The 22,898-nt window shown below is 37.2% G+C and overlaps 1 protein-coding gene across 1 annotated transcript in view; it reads left to right on the top strand.

Moving 5' to 3' along the window:
• The window catches only part of SLC9A9 (solute carrier family 9, subfamily A (NHE9, cation proton antiporter 9), member 9), a 216,178-nt gene that overhangs the window by 100,246 nt on the left and 93,034 nt on the right, over positions 1-22,898 (top strand). The window contains exons 10-11 of the mRNA XM_009325097.1: positions 18,634-18,747; positions 20,601-20,712. Coding sequence (XP_009323372.1) covers positions 18,634-18,747; positions 20,601-20,712 — 226 coding nt within the window. The remainder of the gene's footprint in view (positions 1-18,633; positions 18,748-20,600; positions 20,713-22,898) is intronic.

Here is a 22,898-nt window from a genome sequence, read left to right as displayed (position 1 = left end):
ACTTGGCATTCTCATAATCATATATGACTTCAGTGCATTTTAAATGAATATTGTTGCGCAGACAGATGGCTTCACTCCCAATCTCAGTCATTTTTATTACTCATTACTGGCCAAAATCAAGGACTTTTCAGTTCATTTATAGAATTATTCTAAGGCAGTCTCTCTCTTTTGTTACAATATGACAGATCTTTCAATAAGGACTGGTGAACTATAATGCACGCCGACAAAACAGTGAGTTAAGGCTGAAGCTAAAGCTAACACAAAACATGGAAATTAGATTTAAAACTGTAAATCAGATTGTGAAATTGTGCTAGCTGTTTTTAAATAAATGCTTTTTCTCTACTGCTTTGCATTATTTTCTTTACATTTTTTACTAGCTGTTAAAATTTCATAGCTTGATGGTAAAATGCAGTACGCAATGATAGAGATGGTGTTTCTGGCCATGATGCAGAGTTCTGCATTTCTCATAATACCTCATCATTTGCTCTAAAAGAATACATAAGAAGAAAAAGACGGGTATGATTTTCTTCAGATATTGATATAAAAAGAGAACTTATCTACAGTTCTTAAATGAGAATTTAAGAACCTCTATTAAAAAGATGCCGTGTAATTATTAGTCCCCATGTATCCTTTATTATCCAGTCAATCACCGTTTAACATTCCATGAAAGAGAAATATTAGATTTCAAGCATCTCAAACCTACAGAATCTGAAAGTATAAAGTAACACAAAGCTTGTCACAAACAATGGATTATTTTAACATTGTCATAAGAAAAGTAAGATAACAAAGATTTAGTGAAAATGCAGGCTTTTGAGAGTTTTCATTCAATGCAATTATCCCAATTCTCACTAACTATTTATAAACATTCTCTCTCTCTGTGTTTTTATTGTTTGTTTTTAACATGAATGATGTTTCATGGCAGTATTTTTAAGTTTTCACATCATTGACCTGATGATGGTCATAGTGATTTTAACATTAAAATTGACACTGCCATCCATGGCAACAAAGTTAGGTCAAACAGAGTGCTCCTGAGTTTCATACATTTAAAGTTTAATTTATCCAATACATCTTTAGTGAAGGAGAAGATGAAACTGCTAGGACCTGATCAAAAGCTATTTGATTCCGTGCAGCTTTCTCTAGAATTATTTCCAGCTGCTAGTATAACCTCACGTTATGCTGCAGGCAAACAACAGTAGCTCCTAAATCTTGGGACATTATAGTTCAGGTTTTACATTAGGTTCTTCAGATGTACGGTTGGGTTGGGTTGATTTGCTCAGCTACAAGTCAGTCAGTGGCTGGGCAGGGTGTTGCTAGATAAATAGAAATTACTGGTTTGTTGAAAGCGGATAGACTGTAAATCCCTACAGGTCAGCTCTAGAAAGGGATGCATGGCCAATACTGGGTTTTCTACAGGAAGAGAAGACATTCCTCGCTATTTTTTTTTCTCTCTGCCCTCTATCAGTTTCACTCAAATGCCAAGCTAAGACCATCACAGTTTCCTAGTGGTGGAGTATTAAGAGAAGCTTCTCACTTTCTCTAATGGCTATAAATGTTATCCATCACACTTATGAGTTATATCATTCTCTGCTTATGTTCCTTTAACTCCAGGAAACAGCCACAACGAAGAGACCAGGGAACAGGGCAATACCTCTCTTTGGTTAGGTGTGCCACGGTATTAAGAATTCTGCTTTCGGGCAAAATACGGTGCCAGCAAGTTATAAATTCTGGAAAGGGAATTCTGAAACGTATCTCCTATGGAAGTAGAGCCAGGGAATTACTAGAAGGCACAGGACAGCATGTCCAGCCAGCAAGGGGATATGTCACATACTGCCCTGCCTGCCTGTCTCCGTTCATTCCACAGATCCAGCCCTTGTCTACATAGTCACCTCTGAAATAGTTGTGCCTAACAAGCTTGGGAAGGTTGCTTTCTCAAATTAGGTGTAATAGCCTTTCTAACCACATTACTAGTTAAACAGTTACATTTTTTGCTGATCCTGATAGCAAACCCATTAGGGAACACCTGCCTTATAAACAAAAGCTTCTGGCCTGATTGTTCAGCTGCACCGAGCGTGCAGTATGCACAAGATGCCGCATTAAGATTTCAGCGGCCCTTCACCTCCAAGGTTTTACACAAGCTTGAGAACGGGGTAAAGGTAAAACAAGATAACTCAGTGCTGCATAACCTCTGAGTAGCTTTACCAGAAGCATGTAGTCTTACTCAGACTGCTTGACCAAATTAACTTATGCTGAAGGACTGAAAGTTGAGACTGGTCTTTGGGCTTTGCTCATTGTACTGATTGCTTCAAATTTTAATCTCCACACTATAAAGCAGACATGATTATCTCTGATTATTAAAAGTCATCACTTTGCAGAGGAGCAGCTAATATCTCCTGGAAATGCCTTGAAAATACATTAAGTTTTCAAAACTTACTTGGCTTATTTATGATATATATTCTCCAAGAAGGAAACAGGCTAGGGATCAATCAGCTGATTGCTGGATCGTAGAGTTTGGTGTAAAAGGGTTGTGTTTATAAGCTTATTAATTTAATGCTAATTAATCCTATTAATTGAAACAGGCTGACAAAACAGTCATGAAACATATACTTTTTTAATTCCTCAAAAGCTGTAAATCAGATTCTAATACTCTTGACCCTGATATGTCATCGAATAGCCTCAATATGGACTTTAGACTTGATGCTGTTCCATCCATAATTATAGGCTCACTTCTGAAGCAAATTGGAACAGGAGAGCATAACTTAAAAAGTAAAGTATGGGAACGGAGATGTCCAAATCTACTGAAATGGGGAGAAGAAAAAAAAAAAATCTACTTATCAAAGGAGTGGTTCCTGAACAGTCATCAACATGTAGTAAAAAGAGCATTGTAGGACTAAAGGCAAAGAGGTGGCTGAAGTCAGTTTTTGGCTCACTATATCCAAATGAAGCACCATCACTGTGATCTGGTCATTCTACCGCTTTTCTGCTCGCCTAACTATCTTATAAACAAGTTAGAAGCAGACCTACACTCAGAATTGAAACAACGGATCTCCTTTCTCTAGATACATGATACAATGACTATCTTACGGGATTCTTCCGTCAGCTATCTTTTTGTAAGAAAAGAAATAATGCACGGCAAATTCTGCTCCAGTAGCAGAATGCTTTCTCCTGTGTTTGTTGTTAAAAGCATATGCCAGGAACTGCAGCTACTGTTTTTATCTTTCTGTGAGAGAAGGGGAGCAGCTGAGTAGAGATGGCTATGTACTAGTACTGCCAAAACCGCGTCAATCTGCTGTTTGCGAGGGGTCCCACTCCAGGTACCTAGCACCCATATTGTATTTGGGAGAAGCAGCCCTCTAAAATCACAGAGAGCAACAGCACAAACAGAAGTGGGTTTACTGCCCCTATCTTAAACCCTCCACAGTCACACAGGACATATGTGTGCCTTGTGGCTTTGGTCCTGCTATTTGTTTGAGTGTTTAAGAGACCAAACAGTTAGAGCTGTGCTTACCGCTAAAGCACACAGCCTATATTAATTTATCTCTGGTTAATGCCGACTATTTTCTGTTATCAGACATTGGATTGTTTATAGATAATTAGTTTACACTTCTAGGAAGAAAAGGCCACACAAATGTCAGGATATAATGGCTCTTGCAATTCAGTCTCTTGACTTCTAAAAAATTCAAGAGTATTTCTAGACTGAGGAAAACCCTACTTACAGCAAAATGTCCTCGATAATTAGCAAAGCAGCAACCACCACAAACCATAATTCTCATCCTTTTGAAATGGGCAGCCTAATTGGCAGCTGCTGTTGTGATTTGTTCAGGAACTCTATTTAGGAAAAAATGACCTTTAAGGCACTGCAAGAGGTTAGGTGTTTGCACATAAATGATTGGCAGAGAGAAAGACTGAGAGAAAAGTAAGTTATCTTTCAAACAAGATTACCACCAGTACCAGATTCTAATCAGTCTTTGCATATGTGCTGTGCAGGAAGAATCTGTTCTTCCAGCAAACCACAATCACAGTGCCTGCAGGAAAATTTCATACTAGAATGTTTTTTCATTATCTTCTAAGGTATATAGCACCATTGGCTGTCTGATATAAGATAACATATTTGATGGCTAATACTCTATTCTGAGGGTAAACTGCAAATTCTTTTTAACTAATACATGGCACTCAGGTCTGGCACTCTTCAAAAAGTATACAAGAGGTCCTTGCCTAAAGGATCCAATAAAGTGGAAATTCCTACTTAGAATTAAACAGGTTGCATGCATGAAGTACTTTCTTCTGTTTAAGTGGAGACTGAGCATAAATGTTAGCTCTGATGGGCACTGTTTCCTTCTGTCTCATGGTTCCCTTTCTGCAGCCGAACAAAAAAACCCTAATTTCCAACCTCCTTGAACCCCTGCAAGTTCAGACTCAAAAGCGATAGACTGGGGCTTCAGGCAGTGCTGCTCAGGAAAGAGTCAAGTGACCAACTTACAGTGGTCAGTGGAAAGGTCTGAAGAAGCAGCTACTTCTGATAACAAGAATAAGAAAATAAAATAGCATTTGGGAAGATTTATTTGTATTGGAACAGTATTAGTAAAGTTTTGCCCTTGTTTTAGCCAGTTTTGCTTAAAGTAAACCCTCTGGAAATGAGTTACATTAGGGAAAAACCTTGCTCTTGTTTTCTTATATTTTACCCAGATAATTCTGCCCCCCCTTTTTGTTTGGGGTTGTTTTTTTTTTTTTTTTTGAGACAAGGCCTATAGCAAAACCTTCATTTTGCAGCTGTTCAAAACGATCGGGGAGGACATAGAAATGACCCTGTTCTTTTTCTTTCTGAGAGAAAAAAATGATACAGACATAAAAAGGTTGTAAGCACAGAGTTAAAAGAAGAAGAAGAATGGCTTATGCTGCGTTCAGCATATGGCTGTTAAGAGTAGATACCTGAAGTTGTAGGTAGAAATTTCTGCTGACTTTGAGACATCTAACTTACCTTGAAATCAACAGAAGTCACCGTTTTAGAGCCTTCTAGAAGCCCAAAGGCTCACATGTCTCTAGATACGAGCTATCATTACAGCTCTAGCATAAGTACCCTGCAGAGAAGCAACCCCTCATTCTTGTCCTGCACCTTCCCTTATAACTCCCATGTTCCCCTCCTGAGGCACTAATGAGCTCCAGCTGCATCGCAGGCATGCCGGCTAAGCCGTGTATTCCCGAGCTGGACCATCATAGCTTGCTAACTCAATGCATCTCTAGAGCGCCGCTGGGTCTGTTACAAACAGGCTGCCCTCGTTTATAAATTGCCTTCTTATCTCTAATTGAATATGCACCACAGGCATAGTGCTTGTAATAATTATTACCTTTAAAATGGATTGCAATTGACAGGAAGCGCACAATGAATTCCAGTTCTCTACACAGCTATTTTCTGCGTTTAGCAGAAAAAGCGCAAGACTGGAAATGTGCCAGATGCATTGTTTGACCAGATGTACCATAAGATCTTATGGAACCCTGTAGAATAGTATAATGCTATAAAGAAAGCTAAAGCTGCTTACTGTATGGGTTTAACAAGAAGAATCATAACAACACAAGAAAATCTTGATTTCTGCAAAAGGAATTATACTACCGCGTCTCTCAATCTGGATCTTAACAAAATCCCTCATTATCTGACTGATTGATGTTCCTGATCACTTAACCGTGCTAAAAGAATGTTAATCTGCATTCTCTTTACGTGCAGATTAAATTTATGTGGAAATGCTGTAATTGTTTCCTGTCTTTTAGCTGTGAGCTACATGATGGATGGCAAACAGCTAGGAAACATTGCTACAAGTAAACTGATAACAGTAGACTTTATAACTATAGTATATCAGTAATTAGCTGCATAATTTATGATTTATACCATAAATTAGCTGCTATTCTATCCATAATCCAAATTGTTTATAGATAATTAGTTTACCTGAAATATTGGGTGTCCACATACAGAAATCTCATTAGAATATTCAGTTCTACACTTCATTCTTTAATCTCCATTTTTCCTCTGTTTTTGCATACCTGCTTTAGTGATTCCTTAACTGAGAATGTGCAGATTTACTCTGGCCTCATTAGTTCCCATCAAGCATGTGTCCCTTTGTCAAGGGGATTTTTGTAAAGAATACCATATTCTAGTATCTTACACACACACACACCCATGAATAAAAATAGTATTTTGGACCTATGAAAAAGAGATCTGCTTTTGAAAAACAAAGGAAAACAACTTTCCTTCATCTTGCTTAAGCACAGGAACTGGAAAATGCACACGCTCAAATGTAATTCATACCCTGAAGAGACCCAGAACTATAGTGAAAGCAGTATTTCTACAGAGAAGCCCATCTTGTTGAAAAATGATGTCATTTTTTATGCTGGTAGGCTAAGGAGCATAATGCCATATGCAAACGAGTTTCCAAATGGCTTCATTAAAGTTTTTATAATCTGTTTAAACATTAAACATTTTCTTTAAATATTAATAAAGTTCTTTGATTGTTAAGATTATAGTTTACTCGTTACAGCACAGTAGCAGATGCCAGCAGTTAGCTAACATATACCAATTGGAATTAAAACCTATAGGCCAAAATCTCATTGGCATATGGAGAAATATGTAATGAAATTCCAAACTGAGACACATGCTGTAGTTTCTTTGAAAGGTGCCCCGAATCACAAATGAGACTCTCATATGGCTTCATCTGTGCGGTGGAGTCAAACTGTATGGGGCTATGTAAGCTACTGCGGAATCAAAAAGCTGGTTTATATAACTATGCGGATCATGTTATTGTGTCTCTCTCAATCTTCTCACAAGAGGTTTGAAGAGCGACCTCTGAAATGTTTCTCCTTTCTGTGGGTAGCTAGCACTTATCCCTAGTTTTTAAGTCTGCGTCCATGCAAATATCCAGCCTTGTACCCCACCTCTCTAAAGCACATCTAGTTTTGTGAAGGGAATTTCCTCTAAGTATGTAGGCTGTCAGATCAAGTCCCTTCCTAATTACTGCCACCCTCCTCATCGCTGCAACTGTGGAATGCAGAGGGAGAAAAAGCAAACCAAAATCAATCTAATCCTGAGCTACGAACGTATTCTTGCATCATCAACACGTAGTGCTGAAACAGAGCAGAGTGCAGTTTAACGTCACAAACTTAGAGCATATATGGTTACCTTCAGTTTAAATTAATTAAATTAATTAATCTCATTCAATTTCGCGTTTTGTAAAAGTTGACAATTACAACCTCCCCTTAAACATGTAGTCAGTCACAACTCTCTCATCTGAGAATTTGTGACAGAGATAAAATAAAGGTAGGATTCTTCATTTAAGCCTTTCTTCATTTTTCATACAACTAATTTAATAGAGTTTTATGTCATAAACCAAAGCCCTTTGACTTTAGTAAGATTTGGCTTATGCCATAAATGAAGAGGTGCAAATATAATGGTAAGTAAAACCACTCAGATTCTTTCTTAAAATATAGTTATGTCCTAATGGTAATAATTTTCTCTAACTTTTTCCTTGTCGGAAACGCTGACACTTCACATTATTGTGTTAGGTGATTTTAGTACAGGATTTATCAATAAATTCTCCAATTATGGAATGAACCTCTAGAGAACATCATCTGTTTTGTATTTCTGTGCACAGTACATTAAACTGCTAAGTTGGAATGCAGTAAAATTATTAAGCACGTAGGTTTACACAGTTTTTAATGTTGAGGGTATTATTAATAGGTTCCTTTGTTATAACCCTGTGTTGCGTTACACTTGCACGAGTATGTGTCAATGTGTTCATAATTGCTCTTGCTGTGGGGACACGGTGTTTGGTAAAGAAATGAAGACAGCTATTGCTTGCGTGGCTAGATAGGTTACATGACGATCTTCATGGAGCATCAAGCGTTTTGTCACAAATGCGCACTGACCTCACCGGAAGACGTCTGCGCGGTTTGGGAGCTTGCAGCTCTACTGACGTTTTGCGGCCTCTGCTTTCCCTGCAAACGGCAATGCTTTTGCCCTGCCCAGAGAATCCTGGGGCAATGGGAGGCCTTAAGGAATCTGAGCTGTACTGTGATTTCTGACATTACCAAACTGCTATTGACAAAGATCCATTCCTGCAATCTGAAATACTTTCTATATATCTCTCCTTTTTAACTTACATGATGCTTGCATGACTGCTGATCCCTCACAATTCTCTTTCTAGGGATATCATCTGCAAAATTCCATATCAGCTAAAAAAAATGCACAAAAGCCTTGGCCAAAACTTTTCAAAAGTATGCAGCTAACGCTAAAATTCTCGCACAATAAGCTGCAAGAAGAAAATAAATACGTGTAAATAAAGCACTACGGTAGTCTAAAGCACTTGCCAGCATCCCATCTTTTTACTGACTGCACAGCTGTATTTCCATTACACGATTAATGGATTTTCTACCTTCAAAAGAGACATTTGTACAAAACGGTAGCACAGTGCAAGAAATACTAAACAGCTGACTATAGCTCGTCTCTTTCTCATGGTGCCGTCTGTGGAAATAATTAAGGGCTAAAAAGCCCTTTGTCAAAATCTTTCAGAGTAAATGTCTAAATCATGACTAGGATTCAAATAAGTGCCCTGTCTTTCCACATGTTTTGGTACCTATCTACTTTCATTCACCCAAAATAATGAAAATTGCATGCAAGTCTGAGCATCTATTTCAAGCTTTTGACTGTTAATTCTGCTTCTGTCACACTAATTTAGGGGGGTGTTGACCACCCTTTGCCTCCAGTGAACTTGAGAAGAGTTCCGAGTGTCTGAGAATTCCAAACAGACATTCAGCATCCTCAGAAGCACACGCTCATGTAGTGACTAATACTCTTCTTGAAAAAACATTTCTCTGTATGAGGTGCCAGATGATACTTCCCTAGTCCACCCACCTTCTGCTTTCCTACAGATTCTTACTGAGAGTTATTTTTAAGGTGCATTAAAGAATGACTAGTTGTATCTTTTCACTACAGATACTTAATTTTATGTAAAATAAAGTGTCCTGAGCTCTCAAGATTTAAGCACAGTTGAAGGTGTACCTTAGTTTAAGATTTTTAATTTTTGCTTGGTTTACTGTGCATCTTTTTTTTTTCCTTTTTTCTTTTTTTTTTTTTTTGGCTGATATCGTTTGTGGGATTAGTAAAACATCACCAAGGAGACCACTAGTAATTTAGTAGACCTGAAAGCACTGGAAACCTTTACAATACTTTCTCCGACAGCTTCTAGTCTGTTGGTTTCAGCCAGAGTCACATTATAGCCAGACGCAAACCTGCCCCGCTGAAATTAATTATGAAACTGTCATTTAAATTCAAATAGCCATGGGCTCACTTTGGGTTTGTGCACACTTACTTTGAGGGCAAGATTTTACTTTCCAGCCTTTGCACCAACAACATCCAACTGCTGTAGCTTCTGTATTTTTGACGTTATTAATCTTTGCCCTGTTTGTGCTTAATACTACATATTCGTCTTCATTGGCCTTTACGCATACTATTAGTGTATGCAGCCACATACACACATGCGCACACATACACACTGTGCTATGTAAAAGACACATATAAACAGCACTGATCGTTTCCTCTAAGTTCATTTTCTCCAATTATCCTTCACCTGCAATTTTTTGATGTATTTCACAGATACAAGTGCAGGGTGTTAGACAGCCCTTCACCACAGGCAATTATTTACTCACAGTGGAAGTACCAACATTGCAGCCACTTCGAAGCCAACTCGTATTTGCTGACAGCTTTCTCGTGCTTTATCCGCAAGATGGTCCTTTGTACTGTTTTCAAAAAGTATGCCACCAACAAGTATCTGACATTTTCTGTATTTAAGAAACGGGACCTTTCACACTTAACATTCAGGCAAATCCCCCTCACATTCTATGTCTCATTTATCTCACCTCCATACAGCCTGCACTCTAGATTATCTCTTTAAGTGTAGAGGACTGTTAGCTGAGAAAAGTCTAATACTTAAGAAAAAAATGTGACACACAAAAACATAGTTGCTATTCACATTTCTCAGTCTTTTTGTCCAAATGAATCATCAATTCTTGAATAGTAGCTTACGTCGAGAGGCAGGGAAGCTGTTTAAAGATGATTGTAGAAATGAAACAAAAGAATTCCCCAAATTCCCACCCTAAACATATAAGAGCAGATCAGCAGACCTATTAATCCAGATCCTACTTCAGAAACTGGTACTAGCATCTGGAGAGTAATTGCAAATAATACTGCCGAATGTAACTATAGGGCAGCATTCTGCCAAGGTAATGTAGTTAAAAGTTGACTCATCAGTAACAAGTCTTTAAAAATAATAAATGGAGCTTAGTATCATCAGGATCTCATGCTATTCAACACCAGTTAGAGCAAGAACAGTTCTCAGAGGGAAGATGCTCTCCCTAGGTTAGAAAGAGGTAGGGTCTTCTGTCCATTCCTCTCCAGCCTCTATAAACAGACTTATAACAAAACAGTACGTATATGGAAAACCCTGAACAAATAACTGTGGCACAGAAAGTAGAGAAGTTATTTAGTAAACACTCTTTTATCTTAGATTAGCCACTGAATAAAAACAAAACAGCATGTCATCAGAAAAACCCATGCAAATATTGCTACTGTTTTCTGGATTAAGGTAAAATAGAGTCTTTCCTGATTTACAGTTCTACAGCATTTTTCCACAGAAGTACTTTTACAGACTGTAAAGGGAAGCATCAATATGGGTAGATAGAAGCTGCAATACAGTTTCTATAGAACAAATGCAAAGAGAGCAAGTATTTGGCCTGTAGTATGTTGGATTTGCAGTGAAATGGAAATCCTGCAGTTGTGAGCATCAGATAATTTTTTGCAGTCTTGATTCTCACTGGAAAGCATGAAGAAAAGACACCACAGACTTCATAAGAATCCTTTTTTTTTTCCTTCCTGATAGGTTAAAGGCCCTCATATTGGTTACTAGTTCCTAATATATCAAAGACGAACTGAATTCCTTTCCAACGCCCAAAACTTGGCAAGGAAAGAAACTGTTTTTATGAACTCACTTCAAGAATTACTATTAGAGAATATTTCCTCTTAGCAAATTGAAATGGAATAAATTGCATTTGTCCTCCTTAGAAATTGAATTGGTCGCTTGAGGTTAGGACTGTGACGGTAAGTCACAGAAAAAAAAACACTTGAGAGGGGTGAAAAGAGAAAGATGAGATTGATTTTGTAGTTTACTTTTGAAAAATCAGCAGCAGTTCCTCTAATTCTAACATAAATGCAGAAACACAAAAGATGTATTAGTTCATTGCAATTTTAAAGACAACTAGATTACATTGTTAACATTACTGTTTTTCTTTGACCAGAAGGAGAACAGTCATGTTTTAAAGCACCTAAGTCTCCTTTGTTAGCTGAAATTGGCTTTGGCAAAGCCACAAATTGTTTCTTTCTTTTGCTAATTTTTTTAACCATTGTTCCATATAGCTCTTAACTGTCAGTGAATAATGTCCCTGCTTCCACTTGATTGGTGCTTTACTGCCCCAGAAAGATGCCTTCCAAGAAAGTATCTTTCAAGTTTGTTCAGAATAGGACATGAACTTAAGCTTCATTTTTATTGATGATATTATTTTGCAGCTTTTTTTATTCTTTTTCTTCTACGCATAGCCTATTCTCGGATTTCAGCTTTATAAGAATACTACCTTAATCCTAGACAGCACAGGCTGTTCATAGCCTCTTCATTTTCCATTACCATAATTATCCCTCTTATCAGCAAATGGAACAGCCATCAGTGTTCTCAAAAATTTCCAAATTCATCCCTAAACACAGTGATTTTAGTACAGCCGTTAATTGCTGACCAGTCAAAAGTCCTTTATATCCCTTCAATTTTCCAGCTACGCTCTGTTATGCCCCATCTTGAGCAGAACCCTTCCTTAATACTTACAGAATAATACAGTACTGCTAAATGTAGAGAGCTTTAACTGCAGTAATCGCTGAGCACGTTATCTTGATACAACAGAGCACTAATGATTCCTCCTTCCTTTGTGCCTGCAACGTCTCAGTTCGGGAATTTAAGAAAAATAAGCACTTTGAAAATGGTTGTTTCTAGTCTGTGAACCAAAAAATAACTTAGATGACAAGCTGTAGGAGCAACAGCATCATCCTCTCTGTTTTGGCAATACCTTCCATTAAGGTGTCATTCTTGGGTTAGTTTTAGGTGCAACTTAATGCCTGAGGTATAACAGCAAGAGTTGGTTGGGCTGCAGGAAAGGGAGATAGCGATCTAAAAAGGTTCCCTCCCTTACAAACTGGTCCTTGTTTGAAAAAAAACAACAAAGTTTGCAGAAACCCCCTTTCCTAGGCAACTTAGCAAGACTAATGATAGAATAATTAATTTTTCTACAGCTAGATCCAAAGTCTATTGAAGACAACATATAAATTCTCATGAGGCTCTGATCTGGCTACACTACCACAAGTGTGCATCAAAGTTTCTACTGCTCTCCATACCTTACACATAGAAGAAATGAGTATATGGAGTCTTAGATTTTGAACAGTCACTTGTCAATTAATTGATAAAACTGAATAACAAAGCTCTTTCTGAGGGTTAATTTGAATCCTGTAATTAATGATGTTGACAGATGCATTGTAAACGCAAACCAAACTAAGCTCCCATTCACCCCTGAGGTCAAACCTTTTTAGAAGTTCTGAATGTTTTACTTGTTAAGTCATTCTCCCTCTGATTTTCATTGCTCCAAGTAGTTTAGGACAAGAAAAAGATTCTAATTTAGCTGCCTAATTTTCAACATTTTTGGTTTAAACTCCTTTTGTCTAGCAAAGCTGTTCAAGACCTATGGCATTTTTAATAATAGAAAGGATTTGCCTTGATGTCTGGAGCCAACATTTTTTCTTTACTGTTGCTAGTCAGAAGCGTATTCTGTGCCAGTACTTTATCCAGCTTCTCCCAAGCTGAACTTTGGTGGTGGTGTGCAGATTATGCCAGAAAGAATAATCCATACTGTGTAAATGAAAAATATTGCTGGCCTTTCCTCTCCCTTGGTGTTGCTGTTGTCTTTATTTATTTTTCCTTTTACTTTCCAATTCTTCCTCAGGCCTTACGAATCCCTTAAACCTCCCAGCTTTATGGGGAAATAGAAAGTTACTGTGTGCCTTCCATAAATCTGTTGGGGTGAAATTCATTGAATTCAGTAGCAAAGCCTACTGATAAAAAAGGCCAGAATCTTGCCTCGGGACATAAAAGATCTTGTAAGAATCTCTCTCTGCTAATGTGTTTGTAAGTTTACAGTCAAATATAGTTGGATATCAAAATTAGCACCATAAAAAAGTTTATATTCTATCATGAATTTGAGTTACTTTTGCTGATTCTTTCATCTAAGCATGTTATTCTAGAAATAAGCATTGTATCACTATGCTGTGAAGATTCATTATAGCTGTATAAAGGATTTCAGGCAAGAGGTTCAAATTCAAACTTTCTTTTTCTGATTTTGAAACCTCTAATCAAAAGAGAAAGATTAAATAAAGCAATTAGGCTATAATAAAAGCTTCTACAATCTCAGAAAAAATACTGTAGTCTGAATTCTCACTGCATTTTAATTCAAAATAATTAGGGAAAAGCAATTTTCATCAACTATTGATTTATCAATATCCTTGACTTCATGGAACATTTTTGATAGCTGTGTTCTAATTAAATAGCATTATTCAAATATAATAAATTTTATAACCATCACTTAACATTGACTGCTTGGGATTTTAATAGCGGTCACCTTCAAATCTCTCTTTAAAAGTATAATCAATTTTATATCCTAGCTTCCTAGCTGCTGTTGGACTACTGAAACTCTCCCTGTTTTGATGTCATGCAAGAATATATCACTGTAAGATGTAACCCCAAGACAGGTGGCATTCCTCCATGTTGCTAGCAAAATCAATGCAACTAGAGAAGGCTTGCAGGTACCTGCAAGATGTGGATGACATTCCTTCAGCAGGTATTAAATCCAGTGAAAGAATGTAATATTGCCATCAGTGAGTAAAATTCATTGTGTTTTGCTGGAAATAAGTTGTGGATGTAATTCAGCTTTTACTCAATACCCTCGTACTAACATTATTCCCTTGAGACGAAAAACGCTGTTTAAAATATTAGGTTATGAGAAATCTCACATCTTCCATCTCCCCAACCACAAGGGGACTGTGGCATACAATATGTTCATTTTCTCCTTTTGATGCTCCTTTAAAGAATGCTATTTTTATTGCAGCTGAGATTGGAACTTAGTGTGTCCCATCTTCCAGGTGCACTAATTACTTACCTAGATAATCTCTCTAACAGTGAAAATTTAAGTAGTTCTATAAAATGGATCAAGTCGCAAAACCCATTTTGGCGTAACTTGTTTCTCTAATTGGCTTGAACTTAGCTGTGGGGGTGGAGGGAAGGAAGGAGAAGAAAAAAGAAGGCAGTTATCTCGCTCAAAAGACAAAACTAATACAGTTTTTACACCATATAAAATTTTTCACTTGAGTTAAAATAAAACATAAGATAAACTTAGTGGTTACAGCAAGGCTTAAGGTGTAAATAACCTGGATTGATTCCTTCCTCTGCCAGTGAGAACTGAACTGCAAGTGGTACTTTCCAGAACAATGTCCCAACTGAAAACTGATTTTCTGCACATCCCTCTTAGTACTTACAATGGCTGAAAGTAACAGAAAAACTAAGCTTATTTGGTGAATGATGTGGTTTTAAATACATAAATATTCTGTCAATTTTAATAGACATTTTAATTAGACATCTTCTGTAATATCCACTTTTTACAGAGAAAATAACCAAAGCAAAGCAAATACCAGTTGCAGTAACTCACTGAGCTAAACACCTCAACCAAGTGCCCGGATTGGTTTTGCACCGGTGTTTTTGTAATTAATACTCTACTCTGCAATGTGTTGACACTGGTGATTTATTACATCTCTTACTTTAAAGCTATAAGCAGATTTGTAGACTTCGTGGAGAAGTAGAAATGGCACGTTACAAATGAGGAGTTTTAGTTTTATACAGAAAAAATGTCTTATTACTATGTGTATATTAAAATGGTTTCTAGTATAATTTTCTAGTAGCCTTGGGGAAACTAATGGCAGCATATGAGCACTTTAATGCCAATTTCATTTAGAGTAGAAAGAGGTTAGTTGTCTGTGTAGGAGGAAAGGGAAGGGAATTTATGGTTATAGAAAAAATACTTCTAAGGACTCAATATCTAGAATTCTAATCCTAACTTTTTTCTTTTTTTTTTAATTTTCCTGCAAGTAATCCCACTTGCAAGTACATATATTCAAAATAAGGGAGATTTTTGAGTGGCATTTAAGCAGACCATGGACCATGGCATGGACCTGGCTTACGGCCACTCAGAGAAAAAAGGATGTTTTTCAATGGCTAACGTGTATGGTGCAACTCTTCTTGGAACTCCTCAGGTGTCCCAGGAAATTACAAATTCCAGATGAAAGCCTATTCCTCCTATTCTTCTGCTTGTCATCAAAAGGTCTTGATATCTCATCTTTAAAATAATGACAGAAACATTTGTGTGAAAGGCATGACAATTTGTGAAAATGCTTCTACAGTAGCTGTTTCTTAACATGGTTTTCAGAAGATCTCTTTAGAATAAAGTGTTTTTTTCTGATGGGATTTATGTTGCACAGCGCTGACAGTTAAGTGCTTAATGGAGTATCTCCGTGGGCTCTGTATTACTGTTGAACGAAACACAGAAGTTGAAGAAACACTAAATAAAACACTATGCTGAAAACAGGAATAAAAGAGAAGTCTGGAGGACAGTTAGTGAGTTTTACATTAGATCTACAAGCATCGTGTTCCAGGAAATAGCATTCAGATATCACTCCTTTTATGACAATAACTAGTTCTGAAGTAGTTGATAATTTTTAATTATTTTTTTTTTTAACTCAGGGTGAGAAATTTGAATAGGTTGCACTCCATGAATAAACATGTCATGTGAGTGATATACTTTTAAAAAGAGAAAGCAAACTATATGGGGGATACAGAAGACACTGAATGAAGCTAACAAGCTACTTTTACCATTCTAAGGAGCTGAATCTTTCCTAAGAGACCATATCATAGCTGTGCCTGGAATAGGAAGGGGCCTACTCTAAATTAGCTATTGAAATAGCACCCGGATTTTTGCTATACAAAGGAAGGAAACTAATCTGGATTTAATCTTCTAGCAAGTGGGCAGTGCTCTGATCGTGGAAGATCAAAATACAAAGAAACTAGAGATAAGAGGGAAAAAAATCCCAGCACAGTTCAGCACCAAAATTCACGGGGGAAAAAAAGGGATTTGGATTGCGTTTGCTCTTGCAAACAAGCCAGTTGATGTCCAGCAATAAGATTCAAGAACTGCAATAGATTAGTGTTGCATGTATCTGACATAGATGACATGGCTAAAAAGTGTTACACACGCTGTAAATATAGGCTAAGAAAACTCATAGGCCTATGCTGGCGGCACAGGAAACATTGGCCCAGTGAGCAAAGGAAGGGTATATTGTCATGTCGATTGGAAACACGTAGTTGAGAATGAGGGGTTTTTCTTTTTAAGAGTCACTTACTGAAATGATTCTGGAGGTTTGAAGCTGCATTGAAGTAGGAAGAAACAGGATACGTGTAGCCAGAAAAGGAGGTAAAGTTATAGGGAAATGTAAAAGATGCACTAAACTTAATTTACAAGAAATACGTAAAGGCTGCATCTTGACCAGATTGCTGGGAGACAAGGAGTGAGAAGTTTAAAAGCAGTAATGTCACAAAAGCACTTCAGGCAGGAGTAAAAGCTTGAATTTACTGTTGAAGATTATTGAGAAAGAGTATACAGCAAAAGCAATGATATAGCAAAATCTGTTTTCCTTAAAAAAAAAGTATGTCAACAAAAAGTTTGGAAAATACAAGAAAGAAACTTTAGTTCCAGAAGCTGTGTTTCTAAAATACATCAATGGTAGATCTACTTTACATTTCTTTAAATCTTGAGTAAGATTTTGTAAAGGAAGAGTGAAATATCATTCCGCTTTAAAACCTGAAGCACCTTTATCTTATCCCAACAGCTAAAGTATGCAGCTGTGGCTCCTCATAGCAGTACCCTTCCCTCAAAAGATTTTTATATATACACAAATATATATTTTTTTATATATATATGTAGATCCTGTCATGACACTCCTGATACATTGTTTAAAGCATTAGAAAAATGTGTCAGATGGCATTCCCACAAAGAAGTGGGATCATGTTTGCTCCCAAAATGGAAAAGCAAAGATTTATTGTAATAATTTCTATGGGTCGCAAGATCCCATACTTTGAGGTTTTTTGACAACTGGTTTCTCTCATTTAAATTTAATTTAAATAATTTAAGTCTCCTAACTTGCAAATCTTTCTTGGGTTTGTTTTCATGTTGTTCAGCATTGCAGCACAAAATGGGGGCTATGGCATGTGTGCTGGCGATAATTGATGGTGCTGCCACGGTGTCCGAAATATCTTCCCATATACTACTGGGTTTTATGCCATTTTGTTTCTGAAATTTGTTTTAAATAATGATTCTGACAGCTCTCATTTTTCCTTTGTTAGATCTTAGTGACTGTTATTGGATATTTATTTTTAGAAGCACAAACATATTACCAAAAAATACATAAGCCCACTGAGGATGAATAAAATATCTCCATAGTAACATGCCGGATAGTGATGTATGACTGGTTGTAGACAGATTGACAAACTTCGGCCCTAATTCTGCATCAGGATTTGTTAGCATAGTCTCCTGAGCCCAGAAGTGGCTTCAGAAGCAAAAAGACCTCTTTTTCTCTCCTCTGTAGTTATTTGGCAGCAATGATTGATTTTTTTCATGTGGATGAAAAAAAAATTTTTTTTATTTATCATTTATCCAAATGTGGATAAATATGAAAATTTATTTTATTAGTTTTTATATAATCAGCTGCAAATGCAATCAAGAACATCCCCTCAAGGCAAATGAATATTTTGGCTTTGCTTGTTTTTTCACAGAAGAAATCCTACCCTAATCATGTATTTTAGGCTTATTTTATAAGACATTTAAATGATACCTTAAATAGTTTGGTTTGAAATGAGTAATTGATATTGATGACCATACAGTGCAATGAAAGTTTCCATCTGCAGGATAATATTCCTGGTAGTAAAAAAGATCGTGTTGTATTTTAAAGGCACAGGTTCTTAAAAGCCCATTTAGGAATTTATTTTTTCTCTCTTGGCATTAGTGTACCCACACCCAGTACTGTATTACGCATAGCCACCTGTGCAATCAGGAGCCATTTCCCAGGCTCACCTGTGTAAACATGAGAGAAGTTAAATTCCCTCAGCTTCCTTGCAGTTTGCACTGAAGCTTGTATAACTTACTTGCTGTTTATGTACTTTATCAGTTGTCTATGTCAAGCTTTCATACACAAATCAGAGAAAAACATGCAAGCAACTATGATTTTTAAAGCTAAAAGACACCACGTATACTGTATAGCAAATTAGATGGTTTTGAAATCCAGCCTTGAAATAAGTGCGATTTCTGTTCCTTTCATCTGAACAGTTCTGTGTTCCAAGGGAACCTGGTGATAAACGGAAGTTAGTCACAGACAAGAGTCATAATTATGTTCTTTCTCTCTCGTTTAAGTTGTTTGAGTTCATGAATTTTTTGGCTGAGAATGTCATCTTCTGTTACATGGGACTCGCACTATTCACGTTTCAAAATCATATCTTCAATCCTCTCTTTATATTTGGTGCATTTGTATCCTTTGCTTTAAAGAAATATATAACTATGAACTTGTATATATGTATCTTTTTATATATATAAAGAATGTGTGCTCCATGTGGGGGAAAAAAAGTCAACAAGCAAACCAATCGGTTCCTTAAATACTAAAAATCAATTTTTTGTCAAGTCCAAAGGCAATCATCTTTATTACGTAGATCTCGATAACTGGCTCAATGCATGTAAGCACAGGGTCTTTTGACGGTTGCTGTTCTGCAGACCTGCTGCAAGGCAAATAGGTTTAAACCAGCTGGGGAACTTTTGCCGCTGGTTTACAAGTGGGGTGGGAAATTGGGATATGTATTGGAACACATCTGTGGGGACAGGTGCAGGCACACAAAATCTCTTTGCCTGTCCAGAGCCAGAGCCACAAACTGTAGAGCTGCCTCCAGACAGATACGTGCCATAAGCAGAACTTCTCCAAAGCTACTTAAATTATATTAAATCCCTAAAAAGCAAACAGTTCTGCATTGCTCAAATCTTTCCTTCTTTGTATTTGATATCTCTAGTGTGCATGGATTTATTTACACCATCATGTGCCTAAGAGAGTGGTGAGAAAAAGAGTCTGTGTCTTTCATTCTGCCATGGTTTCTCAAGAAATCTGTTGCTTACTTGTACAGTGCTATTGATTCTTTTCACGCTGACAATTTACCCAATGATTTTTTTTGGCTCACAGCAGCAGCCCTTTGCTTATCACTTTTTGATGACCCGAGCTTTGAAAGTTGGGATCATACTGTTTACTTGCAGTAATTTTTGTATGCAATTTCCAAATGAATAAGAACTGCATCACAGCTCCCTCAGCCACAGGTTGGGTTAGACGGCAGAGAGGACCCCAAGAGCCTATTGCACCCCATCACCACAAGGCAAGTGCAATACTGTGTCCTGCACTCCTAGCATGGGAAGACAGTTGAACGTGAGTGCAGCATTCAGCACCCCAGATGGGGACTGTGCTGCAGAGCACTGCAGGGACCTGGCTCTATCGTTTCCTCTCGCCAAGAGCCAACAGGCTGCAACAGGGTTGCGCTGGGCGGCTGAGCACAGGGCGTGTGAAGCAACTGCTGCTAATGCATGTTCTCCCAAGTCCGTAGGAGCTTTAAGCAGCTCTTGGCCCAGCAGATATGATACATACAGACATTGCCACTCAAGTACTTCATCTGTTCTACAGTCCACAGCATGTCTCAGACTGAGTGCCATAATTGAGCCCTAAGAGTCACAAGACAAGGGGAGGATGGAACCTGCTAAAAGTATGTATAAGGAGCTCTGGTTGTCTTTTTTTTTTATCTGAAGTAGCCTCATGTTTCTAATTAAGGCAACTTTTGTGATCATTCCACAGAGGAGTAATAAAGAACTCCTTTCGAAAAATCTCCAAAGAAAAAGGAAAAAGAAAAAAAAAAAAGCAGAGTGCTGGATAGAGACAATGCGAATTGTCAGGAAATAAGAAAATAATCGTGTCCAAAAGCACATTTATTCTTTGCAAATTGCTGCTCAAGGAGATAATGCCATCTCTACAATTGATGACGGGCATTTTACTGAAGGACTGAAGATGAAGTCACATGCGATGCAGATGTGATGAGTAAAAGTAGAGTGGTTGAAGCGGGATATATAATGATGAATATAAAACCAGGATGTCTGGGAAAGACAATCTCTGCCACCGCACAGCTTTATAATGAAATTGGAACCAGAAAGATCTGACATGTAAAATATGAAAGAAGATAATCTCATATTCATTTTAATTACACTTTTAAAATAACTTTGGAGAAATATTGGGTTTAAGTTAACTCTGTTTTTGTCAGTATTTCCTCCACCATTTTCCTCAACATCTTACATTTTAGGTGGCGGTTTTTGTAGCAAGAGCTTGCAACATATACCCACTTTCTTTCCTTTTGAATTTGGGTCGAAAACAAAAGATTCCCAGGAATTTTCAGCACATGATGATGTTTTCAGGTAAGTGCTATTTTGGCATTTTTCCTGTCCACATTTAACAACTGACAAAGATAGTCATCTATCACTAGAAAAAGCCACATCTATCACAAAGAAGTCATTATCTTAAAACTCAAGATAGTCTCTTCAAAGCTACTGAAGCAAATGGATGTATTCTCATCAACTTCACTGTGCTCTGGACCTATTGTAATTAACTTTTTAGAAACCTACCACCCAGGAAGCCAGTCTTTCAACCCACTGTCCCCCATCTGTCTACACTTCCATGACAATTTGGGAATACCATGTTTTTATGTTGCGTGGATATTTATTTGCTGGTATGTAAGCATACTGCCAGGTATACTACAGGTGCCTCTAAAACACATAAATACCCAACTTTGAAGGTGTTAGTACTGATACTCAAATCAGACACGGTCTTTGGCAATTCCTTTAACTTCAGGAACAGTTTTACTTTGAAACATGAGACTAGGAGACTTTAATTCCACAGACATTTTCATATGTATTCCAGCCTCATATTTGAGTACTTTATTTTCCAAATTCAGATTTTATTGATTTTTAACTCTGGTTAACATTGTAGAATAAAAAAAAATAAAAACCATCCAGAAGAGGGAGCCATGTTCTACTCCGATTTGTGCATCATCCCCCGAACTGTTAAAATCTCAGCTGAATTCTGTATTTTTGGACTTGCACAAGCTAGAAATACCTCCACTTGACTTTCTGATGCTAGTTAGGAAAAACTCACTTATAAGCTAAGAATATTTGTTCAGTAAAAGACAGAAACACAGATCGCCCAATGCCATTCATGAAACAATTTTCTAAAATTAGAAAGTCAGGACTTTTTTTTTTCCCTTCATTTTCCTGCTTTTTATACAAAAACCTATTACAAATTTTTATGGATAAAAGTTCTTGACTGACAGCCTTGATGTACATTGGTCTATTTAGCCAGGTAACAAGTAAGATACAATGCGCCACATTTCAAGCTTCCTCATCAGAAGTACTCCACATCAGGGTGCCTCATTTATGCCTGTGTAATTCCATCTCTCTAGAGAGCAACAAAGTAGTTCATTTCTATATCCATTCAATCCTTCTGGCTAAAAGCTGCCACTGAAAATGTCAGTTGATACCAGCTAGATTGTTGTGAAAGATGATGACATACATCCATTAGGAACTGGCTTTCAGACCGCCTGCTCACCTACAATTGTTAGCCATGTAAGATGCATATGTAGATCACTCTAGTAAAGCTATCAGGTGGCCAACTAGACAACAGCATGAAAAATAGCTTCATATCATTAGCTATCTAGTTTCTGGGCTCCATTTTTGCTTTTATTTTTCGTCAGATAAAGTATAGAATTAAAAATCTTCTAAAATAGGTCTTATTCTTCAACTTTTGTGTCGTCGTTTTCTCCAGTCAAATTTCTTTCTCCACAGAACTAGGAGCAGAAAGTAACCTGCAGCCAACAACTGAACATGAGAACTCACACTTGCACAGTAGCTTTCCAGTACAATCTGGCAGCTGAGAACTGAAAATAGTAGTATCAAAAACTTCTAAAACGTAAATGTTAAAATACTCAGAAAAGTAATTTTTAACTGTTTTCAAAGAAACACTGTATTTTGTAGAGAAAAATCTTTACAACGTTATAAAAAAGTGAATGGCATCACCTGCAAGTAGCGCAATAAAGACCGGCTGCCTCTCATACTGCCGGCAGCTTCACGCTTCACAGAACACTTCAGATATGTGGATTTTCTGTGTAATTGTACTTTTTAACATGCACTAAGATTTGTGCTTAGTTACCAATAACATTCTTACTTACTATAAACTGATCATACTGTATATAGTGATAAATAGAGAATACAGTGACTGCCAGAAGAGAGACACGTTTCTGATATGAGTAAACTCAAACAAATTTGAGTTTGGAGGAAGATACTTATTGCCTACACAAGATCAGCAGCAATATTCTGGTATAGCATCGGGTTCTAGTCAATCCCTGGGGGAACTGGGCTTCACTCACCACAGCATCACACGCTCAGATGTAGAAAACAATGAATTTGGGGTTAGTTTTGTTTTACATCTTATCATTACCAAATGCACCAAACATTTACTGCTTGCTTTACTGAGTTTTACTGCCATAATCACCATGAATATCAAAGTCTGAAAAAAGCAATTAAGGTCAGGCAAGTACATTGTCAATTAG

This window comes from Pygoscelis adeliae, unplaced genomic scaffold (genome assembly GCF_000699105.1).
Source record: "Pygoscelis adeliae isolate BGI_AS28 unplaced genomic scaffold, ASM69910v1 Scaffold155, whole genome shotgun sequence".
NCBI lineage: Eukaryota > Metazoa > Chordata > Aves > Sphenisciformes > Spheniscidae > Pygoscelis > Pygoscelis adeliae.
The sequence above is the reverse complement of the archived record's forward strand: the minus strand, read 5'-3'. Positions and strand labels throughout refer to the sequence as shown.